The sequence below is a fragment of the Sturnus vulgaris genome, chromosome Z (assembly GCF_052056855.1).
Source record: "Sturnus vulgaris isolate bStuVul1 chromosome Z, bStuVul1.hap1, whole genome shotgun sequence".
In the NCBI taxonomy this organism is placed as follows: domain Eukaryota; kingdom Metazoa; phylum Chordata; class Aves; order Passeriformes; family Sturnidae; genus Sturnus; species Sturnus vulgaris.
This window is the reverse complement of record NC_142283.1, coordinates 15,755,335-15,768,057: the sequence shown is the minus strand read 5'-3', so window position 1 is coordinate 15,768,057 and position 12,723 is coordinate 15,755,335. Positions and strand designations below refer to the sequence as shown.

Below are 12,723 nucleotides of genomic sequence, written 5' to 3'. Positions count from 1 at the left end.
CCAACTCCCCTGGGGAGTTCCTTTGGAGAACTTCCCAAAAAAGGCTTCTGTCATTTCCCTGTTGGCTCCTGGTGTCCTGGATGACCTTCAGAGGGAAACTTGGAGCGCTTCCTGAAGAGTTGCCACTGGGATGGGGGCTGCATTTGTCCTCCCTGGGTGACTCCTGGTTGGAGTTCTACTCTCAGTGGAGTCCCAGAGTTTCTCAGCAGGCTTTGCAGGGAGTTCTTAGCAAATGTGTGGCTCTGCTGCCATCCCAAATCTGCACTTTCCTCAGCCATCCTGAGTGCACGTGGTACACGTGCTGGGCATGGCAGGAGATTTTCATGGCCAAAATCCTCCAGCATCATCCCCTGTACATCTGCTAATTGCTTTAAATATCACAAATCGCGCAACACCCATCTCAGCTGACAAATGTAATTTTTGCAGATTGCTACAGCCGCACTGTTGATCGATAAATACACAAGAATCGATTTCAGTTGGAAAATGTCATTTATTACAAATTGCTACACTGTGCTGACAATAGAGAACTGCACAAATCTCAGTTAAGATTAAAAAAAGGAATTTATTCCATTAGTACAACAAGGGTATGTAAATATATACAAATACAAACTTCTGTTAACAAAAACTTAACTTATTGCCAACCTCAACAACAATTCGCTATAAACAAAGATAAATTAGGTATTTAACAACTTAATTTATTACATATTACTACAAGCATACAGCACATACAGAAATACAAAAATATGCATTCCCTCTCTAAACAACGACTATACAACTCCGTACATGTTTAAATAGAACTAAAGGAACATACAGATACACGAACACACATATATAACTATAATGATATACAGATGTTAATATCTATCAGATATTATATATTAGAGACAATATAAACGTCTGTAAAACCAACCAATCTATAAATATAAAAATATCACTGTGCCAAGCTAAATATCCATATAACTGCAGCAATACAAATAGACAGCTATACAACTGGATACATATGGAAATCTAATGACATCTAGAAATAGATTAATATACGTATGAAAACATATATACCTATGCAAATAACAATATGCCTATTTAAAGAGCCATATACGTATAATTGCCTCAGTAGAAATAGATACCAACACAACTGCATATATAGGAACTAGAACTAAAAACCGAACAACATACATGAACATTTAGATGCATATATACACATAAATGTAATTATTAACATATAAGTATATATATGCATACACCTATGCATAGCATAAATCCATAAGGATAACAACAGACACATAAAAATACTGCTATACAAATAACAATCTACATATGTAATTATCCCTCTCCCCGTCCAAGTCCGTGTATCTTTAAACAGAACGCTGAGCAAAGGGATTCCAGCAGTGCCGTCTTCAAAGTCTCTCCCTCGGTCTCTTCCTGCCACGCAGAGCAGTTCTCCTGGAAAGGGACAGAAGACGGGTCATCTGGGAAGCAAAGGGAACACGGGATCAGGATCAGGGGCTTTCCCTTGGCAGCACCTGCACATCCATCCGGGAAGAGAAAAAAAGCTCAGCGACTCCCCAGGAGGGCTGCAAAGAAAAAGCAGGCGGAGCGGGCCAGGGTGTGGTGAGCGCAGCCGCGGCGGGACTGTCCCGCAGCCCCCGGCAGCCCGGCACAGCTCCCGGGCCCTGCCGGCACAGCTGCCTTGCCCAAGGACAGCCCCTGTGCCGGCCGGGGCAGCTGCGCTGAGCAGCCCCAGCACGGGCAGGGCCCGCTCCTGCCACGCCGGGCAGTGTCCACGGCCACAGCCCACGGCACCCTCACCCCCAGCCGGCCTCACCGGCCCTGTGGCCTCACCCCGGCTCACGCCTGCCAGCAGCAGCTCCCTGCTCGCTGCTCTTGCTCGTGGCCTTCAGCTTCTCACTGCTGGCTCCTGTCAGTTCTCCTGCTGTCTTCAAGTTCTTCACTGCAGCTGTGGCAAAAATGGAGGCTCAGGAATTGGTTCCAAGGCCTGGCAGAGCTGCAGTCCCGGACCCCTCTGTGCTCCCTGCTGGCTCCCTCCATCCCCTCAGCCCCGCCATGCTCTCGGCAAACCCCGAGTCCCCTTCAGATTCTTCAGAGCCCCGCAGTCCTCTCACCTCCCTCAGTCCCTTCTGACCCATCCCATCCCCTTAGATATGCCACCGCCCTCAGCCTGTGCCACTTCCCTGTCACCTCAATGCCACCATCGCCCTGTGCTGCCCCACACCCCCACCAGCACCTCAAGGTCACCGTCCCTTCAGTGTCACCACCTCCTCAGCCCCCTCAGTCTCACCGGCCCTCAGCAGCTCCTCACGGGACAGTGCCCAGGGCCCCCGGCAGTTCCCAGCGCTCCAGGGACACCCGGGGCTGGAACTGCTGCTCCGCCCGGCCCGGCCGCCAGCTCGGACACAGCACAGGGAGAGGGGACAGAGGGGGCACAGGGGAAAAGCAAGGGATGAAAAAGGCATCCGAGGGGGGGAAGAGGTAAAATGCAGCCTAGGCCTACACAAATATCAATCTCTCCATCTAACACTTAACTACCAACTACGCAGATTTATGAAGATAATTTTATGTATGTCTAAGTATTACTCTACACATCTATAAATATACTCTGCAAATCTATAACTGCATATAATAAAATATAATTCTATCACATTTACAACTATATATATTTAACTATAAAGATCTGTAAATATAAATATATAGATGTATAAACACAACTCCATACATCTATAAATGTAACTACATGCATATATAAATATAACTATCGAAATCTCTACGTGTATCTATAAACAGAAGGATTTCAACTGCCCGATGGTCACAGGCTCTCCTTCGGCTTTTCCTTAGCACACAGGGCAGCCCTCCTGGCCAGGTAGATCAGATGAATATCTGGGAAGCAAAGGGAACACAGTCAATATTGGCCTCTGTGCATCTTTCCCTTTGGAAGTAACTGTCCTTCTATCAAACACTGTAAAAGACGGTCAGAAAAGCAGACTCTCACTTGGCAATTTGAAGCCTGCTCTTTAAGGAACACGGATCCTTACAAGTGTTCAGAACTGTGTAAAGCACAGAAATAGTGCGATAAAGTCTCAGCATTCACAGTGCAAACATCACCGACAACAGCTTGAAACACAGACAGTCCCAGCTGCCACAAAGAAGCCCAGCCTTGCTCTTTCTCTGTGCCTGAAGCTGAAGGATGCTGTAAGCTGAGTTGTGAAACCAAATTGGGACACCCAGTTTGGTGACACAACTCCCACAAGGTCAGGTTTATTCCCTGCTCTCTTGCCACAGCACAGGACTCCGTGTCAGAGCCTCTGGAGAAGCGTGGAGGGCAGGGCTCTGGGAGGTTGTGTCTGTGCAGGATTTGAACTAAAGGCACCAGGAAGCACCAACCCTGCAGAAAAAGAACTCAACTCTTCTGATCTTCCTTCCTGTCAGAGGCAGGCTCAGAGCAGCCATCTCACACCTCTCTAAACCAGTGTGGGCTCTGTCCTTACCAAACTCCTCGGGTTCCTGGGAACTGTTCCCACAGCTCTCGGTGCCAGGCAAAGCTCCCTCTGCTGCAGCCTTGTTCACAGGCTCCCCTCCTGAAGACTCAGGGGCAACATTAACATTCCCCATGAAGGAGAAAAACAGAAAGAAGTAAACCCTTCTCACTAGTTACACAAAATAGCTGGTCCAACAACTCTGTGGCTCACATATTTAATCCCTTGTTCCTAATAAGAAGTCTGGGCCCCAAAGGCCTTCAAAAGTCAAAAAGATTTGACTTCTTCGACATGGTTCAAAAACGGTCAAAGCTGACAGTGTTGAATGTGGGGGGGACACTGAACACATGGAATGGCTGCTAAGGAAGGAGTCCTGCCAGCTCCTGGCACAGGGATGTGCTCCTCCCTTCACAGCCCTGTGCAGAACAGTCTCATCCAGGCTGCAGCTTTGTAGGGACTGCGTGAGAATATGCATCTTTTCCCACACAGATGCCCAACAGCAACGTGACTGAGCGCTAGAACATGGAGAGCAAGACTGACTGAGGAATTCCCAGATAGAAACTGGACTGCAGGGTGCCAGGTTACTGAGAGGACAAGAAAGTTGCAGCTCCAGCCCGTCCCCAAACACAGCTCTGGGAGCACGGCAGGGCTCACACAGCAGCAGCAGTTGCAGCCCAGGCCTTGCTTTGCCTTGTCCTTCCTACACAAAAGAGGCAGAGCCCACATCTGCTGCTGGAACAGAGGCACTTCTCACATGGCCCTCCCTGTCAGGACACTTTGCCTTCAGCAGCATTCTCCAAACTTACACTTCTTTACCACAAATGCCCCTGCAGGAGGCATTCTCCCCAGGAAAAGGAGCAACCAAACTTGGCCAGCACAGGCTCACACCTCTCTCATCCTCAACAAGAGGTGAACTTTCAGCCCTCTTTTTTTAGAAACCTTACTTTACCAAGCAAATCCTTCCCTGTCCATTAAACAACTGAATTCAAGAAGCTTTTGCTTCTCAGCCAAATAGCAACACTCAAAAGCTCTCAGTCCAGCCTCTTTCGTCCCTGTTCAGTGGAGTTACCTGAGCAGAGGGAGACCTTTTAGCCGGGGAGGATGAAAGCCTCTCCTCCAGTGTCACAAACACTAGGTCTAGATCCAGCGGTGGCAATTCCTCTTCCCCAGGAGTATTCCAGAGCCACCTGGGGGCTGTCCATGGTGTATAACCAGCCCAGCCAGCTGGAGCACTGGGAGCTGAAGTGCCTAGAGTGGCTGCAAGAATTCCAACACATGGGTCAGGCTCCAGAAATGTGGCTTTGGGACACAGAGCTCTATGCTGCCTTGGATCAAACATCCCAGGAAGCACACAGCAACCTCAATTCCAGAAAGGCATTCAAACTTCCCAGGGAATTGCAAGAGTGAGTTCTTCCTCTCAGAAAGTCTTTCTTCTAAACGATGCCTATGTACATTAAAGGATGGATTCTAAAATTGATCTACACATATGCAAACACACTTTCTAATCACTGCCTTTTCTATCTCCCCATCAGCTTTTGGACTTGGTGGCTTCACAATTTCTCATCACAAGAGATCACAGAAAGCGGATTCACCCAGGAAGAGCCCAGATCTCCAGATACTCATGCAAAACTTAAAACTGTGAATTTCTTCTAAAATTAACCTTGTGGGTAAGGCCCTATTCTGCAGCTGCAGCTGTTCTGGGGACACACAGAGCTCACTGAAATTTAATATCATCATTTGAAGGAGAGACAACCTGCAAACTCTGCAATATCCTATCGGGGTCCTAGTTTTCTCCATCAAGAAAGATGGGAGTTTACCTGACACTGACCAGTTGTAGACAAAGGTTATTTGCCTCACCCTTGCACCCCTAAAGAGAGGCTGTCTGGAAAATGCCCAGAACACCCTCCAAATCTGCATCAAGGATAGGAAAAGCAGACCGAGTTTGCTTTTGTTTTTGCAGTTCCGCTTCCTAGCACACTTGACACTTTCTACCTGATTTTCACTTAAGATCTACCCATGACAGAGCACTGCAGGACAATACTTCCAACAGTCAATTTTCATGATTTTTCTGAAAAGCAAGGGCAGAAATTCTTTGCCTACCTGATGAGCAGCAGGCTGGCGAGTGCTGCTCTGGAGATGTGCAGCTGCTGCTCTGTGGAATTGCCACCAAAGTGCTTTGATGGTCCACAGGAAATGGTGGAATGATAAGCTCAGTCTGCAGTTGAAATTTGTATGTGCCGGGCTCCTCTGATGAAGCCCCAAGAAGTCCAGAGGTGACCAACACTTTCTCGGGAGGTGCTGGGGAAGCCTCACGCTCTTGAGCACCTGCACTTGTCCTGGAAGGGCCTGGAGGCAGCTCTGAATCCTCAGGTGAGGCAGCACTGTCGGCTGGAGTGTGCTGCTCTGAAGATTTGCACCTGCTGCTCTCTCGAAGGGCCCTGCAGGCAGCTTCAGGGTCGATACGAACCAGCGGAATGGTGAGCTTGCAGAGATTAAATCTGCGGATCAGCTCCCTTGATGGTTCCACTGGTGAAGCCCCAAAAAATCCAGAGGAGGCACAGACTTTCTTGGCAAGTGGTGGGGAAGCCTCAGACTCCTGAGCACCTGCACGTCCCCTGGAAGGGCCTGGAGGCAGCTCTGAATCCTCAGGTGAGGCAGCACTGTTGGCTGGAGTGTGCTGCTCTGAAGATTTGCACCTGCTGCTCTCTCGAAGGGCCCTGCAGGCAGCTTCAGGGTCGATGTGAACCAGCGGAATGGTGAGCTTGCAGAGATTAAATCTGCGGATCAGCTCCCTTGATGGTTCCACTGGTGAAGCCCCAAAAAGTCCAGAGGAGGCACAGACTTTCTTGGCAGGTGGTGGGGAAGCCTCAGACTCCTGAGCACCTGCACGTCCCCTGGAAGGGCCTGGAGGCAGCTCTGAATCCTCAGGTGAGGCAGCAGCAAGGTTCTGGCATGAGGGAGCTGTGCAGCAGTGAGAGAAGAAAAAAGGAAGCAAGGACAAGTCTGGGTCACTATTGGTCTTTGCTTGCCTTTCCCTTGGCAGCAAGTGTACTTCCACCAGGGAAGACAAAAGCTCCCATCCTCCCAAGCAGGGTCAAAAAAAAAATCCCTACATGTTGCGGGGCTATTAAACACCCAGTTCCTCGTCTACTGAGCTCCCTCCTACATTTTCATTCATCTGGGAAAACTCTCCTGCTGCCATTCCTTGGCAGGAGGCGACTGCCAGAAACCCAGCTGCCTGGTCTTATCTCCTCCACTATAAAGGGACACAAAAACTTTATAATCACAGCCTTTCCTGTCTCTCCATCAGCTTTTGGATTTGGCTACATGAGTTTCTCATCACAAAAGACCATAGCAAGTGGATTTAACCAGGAAGAGCCTAGATCATCAGGCACACATGTTGAAATTAAACTGTGAGTTTATTCTAAAAGCAACCTTGTAGGCGAGGCCATATTGTGCAGCTGTTCTGGGGACCCAGAGAGCTCATTTCAATGGCACGGCTTGGTTTGCAGGGCAGTCAGTGTTAAACATCTGCAATATCCTATCACTGCCCTAGTTTGGCTTCATTCAAGGAAAGAGGGGAATTCACCTAACACTGACCCACTTGTCAGGGAATACTTTTCACTTTGCCCATGCACCTCAGCAGAGAGGCTGTCTGGAAAATGCCCAGAACGCCCTCCAAATCTGCAGCAAGGACAGGAAAAGCAGACAGAGAATCCTTCTGTTTTCAAGGTCCCTCTTCCTAGGTGACTTGACACTTTCTATCTGATTCTCACTTGACATCTCTCCATGACAGAGTACTGCAGGAAAATACTTCAAAGGGTCACTAAACAGGACCTGTTTGAAAAGCAAGGGAAGAAACTCTTTCCCTACCTGACGAGCATGTGGCTGGGGTGTGCTGCTCTGAAGATTTGCACCTGCTGCTCTCTCGAAGGGCCCTGCAGGCAGCTTCAGAGTCGATGCGAACCAGCGGAATGGTGAGCTTGCAGAGATTAAACCTGCGGATCAGCTCCCTTGATGGTTCCACTGGTGAAGCCCCAAAAAGTCCAGAGGAGGCACAGACTTTCTTGGCAGGTGGTGGGGAAGCCTCAGACTCCTGAGCACCTGCACGTCCCCTGGAAGGGCCTGGAGGCAGCTCTGAATCCTCAGGTGAGGCAGCAGCAAGGTTCTGGCATGAGGGAGCTGTGCAGCAGTGAGAGAAGAAAAAAGGAAGCAAAGAGAAGTCTGGGTCACTATTGGTCTTTGCATGTGTTTGCTTTGGCAGCAATTGTACTTCCACCAGGGAAGACAAAAGCTCCCATCCTCTCCAGCAGAGTGAGAAAGAAAAAACTCAAAACATGTTCTGGGGCTATTCAACAACCAATTCCTCGTCTACTCAGCTCTCCCCTATTCGTTCAACTGTCTGGGAACATTGCCCTGCTGCCATTCCTTGGCAGGAGGCAACTGCCAGTATCCCAACTGCCAGGTCTCTTCCCCTCTGCCCTAGAGGGTCAGGAGGCTCCTTCCTGCTGGGCCTGACCAGACCGAGCACTCGGCTCACACGCAGTCACGGAGAGCTCCCCAAGCATCCCAGGGCCGGGCAAGGAGCAGCATCAGCCACGGCGCAGGACTGGGCCAGCTGCAGGCCGAGCGGGCCAGCGTGTGGTGAGCGCAGCCGCGGCGGGACCGTCCCGCAACCCCCGGCACAGGCAGCACAGCTCCGGGCCCTGCCGGCACAGCTGCCTTGCCCAAGGACAGCCCCTGTGCCGGCCGAGGCAGCTGCGCTGAGCAGCCCCAGCACGGGCAGGGCCCGCTCCTGCCCCGCCGGGCAGTGTCCACGGCCACAGCCCACGGCACCCTTCGCGCCTGCAGCTCCCACCCCGTCTCACCGGCTCTGGGGGCTGCCCGGCAGAGAAGGCGGGCAGTGTCCGCTCCGTGTGGAGCTGCTGGAAGCGGCTGGGCTGGCGGCCGCGCACCTCCAGCCCCGCCGCCAGCCGCTGCCTGTTGGCCCTGGTCAGGCGCTGGATGCGGAGCAGGAGGTCGGGACGGTCGCGGCGAAAGCTGGGGTTCCTGAAGTGGAGCCATTCCCCGCAATCGCCCGGGACAGCTGAGCCAACCAAGTCCGGCACCTTTCGGAAGCCGTAGCGGTTGAGATGGCGCACGAAGCTGCCGAAGTGCGCGGCCCTGAAGGAGTCTGGGGCTGGCCCCGCCCTCTCGCCGCCATCCACGTGGGCAATGCCCGGGCTGAGCAGCTCCCGCTCGAACAGGGAGCGGTCGATGAGCAGCCCCTGGCCCCCGCTGTCCCAGCGCACGGAGCGGACGCGGGGGTTGTTCACCAGGCGCGAGAGCTTGGCGAGGAAGGTGCTGGCTTTGAGGCCGGCGGGCAGCGGCCACTCCGCCATCGCGCCGATCGCCGAGTGTCGCCACAACGGCCGCGGCTCAACGGCCACGGCTGCGCCGGCGGCGCGCGGCCTGAGGGGGGCGCTGCGCTCGGCCCCGCTCGCGGCCCCGCGCGGGCCGGACTTGGCGGGGCCGAGCGCGGCAGAGCCGGGGCTGCGGGCCCAGCGCGGGCGTGGCGGCTCCCGGGGCCGGCCGGGCACCGCACGGCACCGCAGGGCAGGGTGAGCGCCTGTCGAGGGCACTGGGAGCACTGGCGCGCTCTGTCCCCACGCTGCATCCCGTGCCTGGGTCACCATCGGTGATAGAGGGAAAGGTCATTGCTCTGTGTTTGCTGGAAAAGGGATGAAAAGGGCAGATTAGAAAACGTTCCTTTGGCCTCCTTTTCAGCAGACTGGCTGGTTTATCTCACCATCTCTGCCTTTCTGTGGCAGAGTTGGCATATTTCTCATGATTTAGAGTCAGCAGCAGCGAGGGGTGTGATATGCTATAGGCACTTTGTTCATTAAAAGTCCTAATAAGGTTAAAAGAATGTTACATGGACTCAAGTGGAAGGGGACTGTGATGCGGCTCAGTTGCGCAAAACACAGCTAACCTCAGCAGTTGCTTAACCGGTTTCAAGAATTCACTCCTAGGTCAAAGAAGACCGACGAGGAAGATGAAGTGCCTTCCTCCCTGGGACCACCCGAAGGCAGAGTACGACCCCCTAGCAACAACACGAGCAAGTGCAGAAGATCACTGACCGCGTCAGACAGGGGAGTAAAAAATAGGAGGAGATTTTGGGGAAATGACACACCAAACTGTATAAAAAGAGGAAGAAGAGACTTTCCGGTGCGCTCCATTGGTGGAGATGAGACTCCCCGGCCACCCAGTTTTACTTACTGTCACTTGCTTTAATAAACTAATTGGCTTAATTGGCCCTGGCTCTGACCAGTTATCCCCAACTTATAACAAGGGGCAGCAATTCTGTCAGCGTTGTCACCAGAGCTACGGTGCTGTGCTATGGATGGATGGATGTTGCTTTACACAAGGGACTCATGGTCTGCTGTTGTAAGGAAGCCACGCCGGTGTCTTCCCAAAGGGCATAGCATTTTTCTTTCCTCAGGAATCACCTCTGCTTAATTTCGAAATTATAATAATTTGGAGGAAGGGGGTTTACGTTCTGCATTCCAAAAAAAAGAGGCTCCTGCCTTTCTTGACAGACACCTGTCTTTCAAACCAAGACATCCTCTATGGCTATCCTTGGACCAAAGGCCTCTTGGTGTGGGCTGCCAGTGGGCAGGTTAAGGAAGGAGGTTGATATTTCCGGGTTGTGACTGCTGAAAGCAGTTGGCTTCTGGAGGTGTCTGAAGCTAGGAGGAGATACCTGTCTCACCTGCCTGCAGAAAAGGAAGTTGCAAAGTGGGAATTTCATTTGCGGAGACGGCGATATCAGATTTGTTTTCCAAGAAATGGGCTGGCAGAGAGGCAGGTCTTGGGCTAAACTGGCTGCGCATTTATTTTGGTGGTGGTGTTTTGGAGAGGGTCACAGACAGACACGGATACCAGCTGAAGGAATAGTGTAATTTACTCTCATGCAAAAGTGCAAAAAAGAGTCAGAAAAGGATAAGCAATGCAGCTCATCGTTGACTCTTGAATATGATGACTATATTGATACAATAAATCTTGTCTCTAGAGATTAAGAAAGATACATCACCTGCTACCGCAATTCTTTGCCCGTCATCCATATCCACACATCAGCTGCGGGAAGCTGTGCTGGCCAAGTCCTGAAGAGCCACGGCCAGGAACTGGGAAATCCTGCAGTGCCTCCACTTTGCTTCCAACTGCACTGTGAGAGTAGCCCGGCTTTGATAGTGCTGAACGAGCAATGAGACAGAACTTCTGGTGCAGGACATCAGATTTCATTCTCCTCCTGATTTTCTCCCTGAGCCTGGCCAGGGCTCAAGAAGGAGCCAGGGCCAGGTGTGGCCTTGTCTGGTTTCCTAATGCCAAAAGGTAAAGACGTGTTTCCCCAGTGAATGGATGCAGAGATCCTATTGATAACAACACTTGGTTAAGGAGCAGATCCATAGAATATGTGGTTGGAAGGGTCATCTGCAGGGCAGCTTTGGCTCAAGGCCTATGTTGAGGCCTCAGTCCTTTAGTATTTTATGGTGCAAATCAATGCCCTAGAGAGCTGGAAACAAATAAGTCCCTCTTTTGCACATTTCAGACAGGAAACAGGATTAGCCCTGCTAGAGGCTGGGCTAGAGCCGAGAGCAGAAGGCCAGCAGCATGCATTTGCCCACAGGCAGCCATCCAGAGCAAGAAGGCCACTCCTGCCCAGGGGCTGAGGTGCCCCAAAGCTGCCCCGGCGCTGTGCAGCTCTGCAGAGCCCATGGAGCGCAGGGCCCTGGGCAGCCAGGGCAGCCCGGCTGCCTTGGAGCACCAGCAATGTCCCAGAGAAACTGCAGCCCTTTGCTTTGGAGCTGTATCTCAGAGTTTGTCATTAATCCATAGTGTCTGACACGTTTTCCTTTCCTCTCACAAAGTGACGACAGCTTTTTGAGAAAAGTGACTGACGTAGCTTCTGCTGGGGATGGTGCTTTTGTCTGCAGGTCTGGGCAAGGACAGGGATCCAAGGAACCAAGGACAGGGTCCGCAGTTAACACTTCAGTTTTGCCAAGTCAAGGAAACCATTCACAACTGGGCTACTGATGCTGAGCATCAGATTTCCTAGATTTTGGAAAGTTGCAGCATTAAAAACCCAACAGGTTTTCCTCCTTGAGGATACCAACCAGTAGCACGATGCCAATTCTTTGCAGCTCTTTGCTGTGTCTTTGGTGCTTTTCAAGAGTTCTTCAGTCCCCAGCAGGAATGAAGGCACATGTGCTAATGTAAGTGATTTGAGAGCTCTGCCTTGCCACATGAGTGTTCATGACAAACTGGACACCCCACTCATGGGCCTGCTGAGTAAAATTCATCCTAATTCTGTGCAAACAGCAGCCTTGAGATGCTGAGAAGAGCAAGGACAGCGGGTGAGTGTGCATGCACACACTCCAGGGTTGACTGCTGTGTGGGCAGAAGGTTTTGGACAGCAGTACATCTTCACTCTCCCAAGTCGGAGGTAGAGATCAAATTGATATGAAATGAAAATATTTATCAAAATGTATCAAATAATGCATATTAACATCTATCATATAGGTAATTTATAATATATAATGCTGCATATTATATATTGTAATATGTATTATTAGAAATAGAATATGTAAAATATATATTTGATCTTTTTCTAGGCCACTGCCTGTGGGATATATAGACCATTGCCTACTGTTACTATACTTTTGCCTTGTGGTACTGCATATTATAGCACCAACTCCCCTGGGGAGTTCCTTTGGAGAACTTCCCAAAAAAGGCTTCTGTCATTTCCCTGTTGGCTCCTGGTGTCCTGGATGACCTTCAGAGGGAAACTTGGAGCGCTTCCTGAAGAGTTGCCACTGGGATGGGGGCTGCATTTGTCCTCCCTGGGTGGCTCCTGGTTGGAGTTCTACTCTCAGTGGAGTCTCAGAGTTTCTCAGCAGGCTTTGCAGGGAGTTCTTAGCAAATGTGTGGCTCTGCTGCCATCCCAAATCTGCACTTTCCTCAGCCATCCTGAGTGCACGTGGTACACGTGCTGGGCATGGCAGGAGATTTTCATGGCCAAAATCCTCCAGCATCATCCCCTGTACATCTGCTAATTGCTTTAAATATCACAAATTGCGCAACACCCATCTCAGCTGACAAATGTAATTTTTGCAGATTGCTACAGCCGCACTGTTGATCGATAAATACACAAGAATCGATTTCAGTTGGAAAATGTCATTTATTACAAATTGCTACA

The 12,723-nt window shown here is 50.9% G+C and overlaps 1 protein-coding gene across 5 annotated transcripts; it reads right to left on the bottom strand.

The window, feature by feature from the left end:
• Positions 1–470: 470 nt before the first annotated feature.
• Positions 471–8,640, bottom strand: LOC148219695 (uncharacterized). Of its 5 annotated transcripts, XM_088156452.1 has the most exons (7): positions 8,357–8,640; positions 7,362–7,670; positions 5,589–6,449; positions 4,558–4,745; positions 1,840–2,892; positions 1,521–1,571; positions 471–1,440 (listed from the first exon to the last, which is right to left on the bottom strand). In XM_088156452.1, the coding sequence occupies exons 1-5, from the start codon at positions 8,550–8,552 to the stop codon at positions 2,881–2,883; spliced, it is 1,566 nt and encodes a 521-aa protein (XP_088012578.1). In that variant the 5' UTR covers positions 8,553–8,640; the 3' UTR covers positions 471–1,440; positions 1,521–1,571; positions 1,840–2,880. The 5 variants fall into 5 exon arrangements, with proteins under 5 accessions (XP_088012578.1, XP_088012577.1, XP_088012576.1 ...); XM_088156451.1 differs by lacking the exon at positions 1,521–1,571 and having other exon boundaries at positions 471–1,466; XM_088156450.1 differs by lacking the exon at positions 1,521–1,571.
• Positions 8,641–12,723: the final 4,083 nt, after the last annotated feature.

What these genes read in the sequence shown, in the direction of transcription:
- LOC148219695 (XM_088156452.1), bottom strand. Translation starts at nt 8,552, where the DNA reads ATGGCTCCACTTCAGGAACCCCAGCTTTCGCCGCGACCGTCCCGACCT. An exon ending in CCGGGCAGCCCCCAGAGCCG is followed by an intron (nt 7,671 to 8,356) that starts GTGAGACGGGGT and finishes ACTGCTGCACAG; the next exon opens with CTCCCTCATGCCAGAACCTT. An exon ending in CCCAGCCACATGCTCGTCAG is followed by an intron (nt 6,450 to 7,361) that starts GTAGGGAAAGAG and finishes ACTGCTGCACAG; the next exon opens with CTCCCTCATGCCAGAACCTT.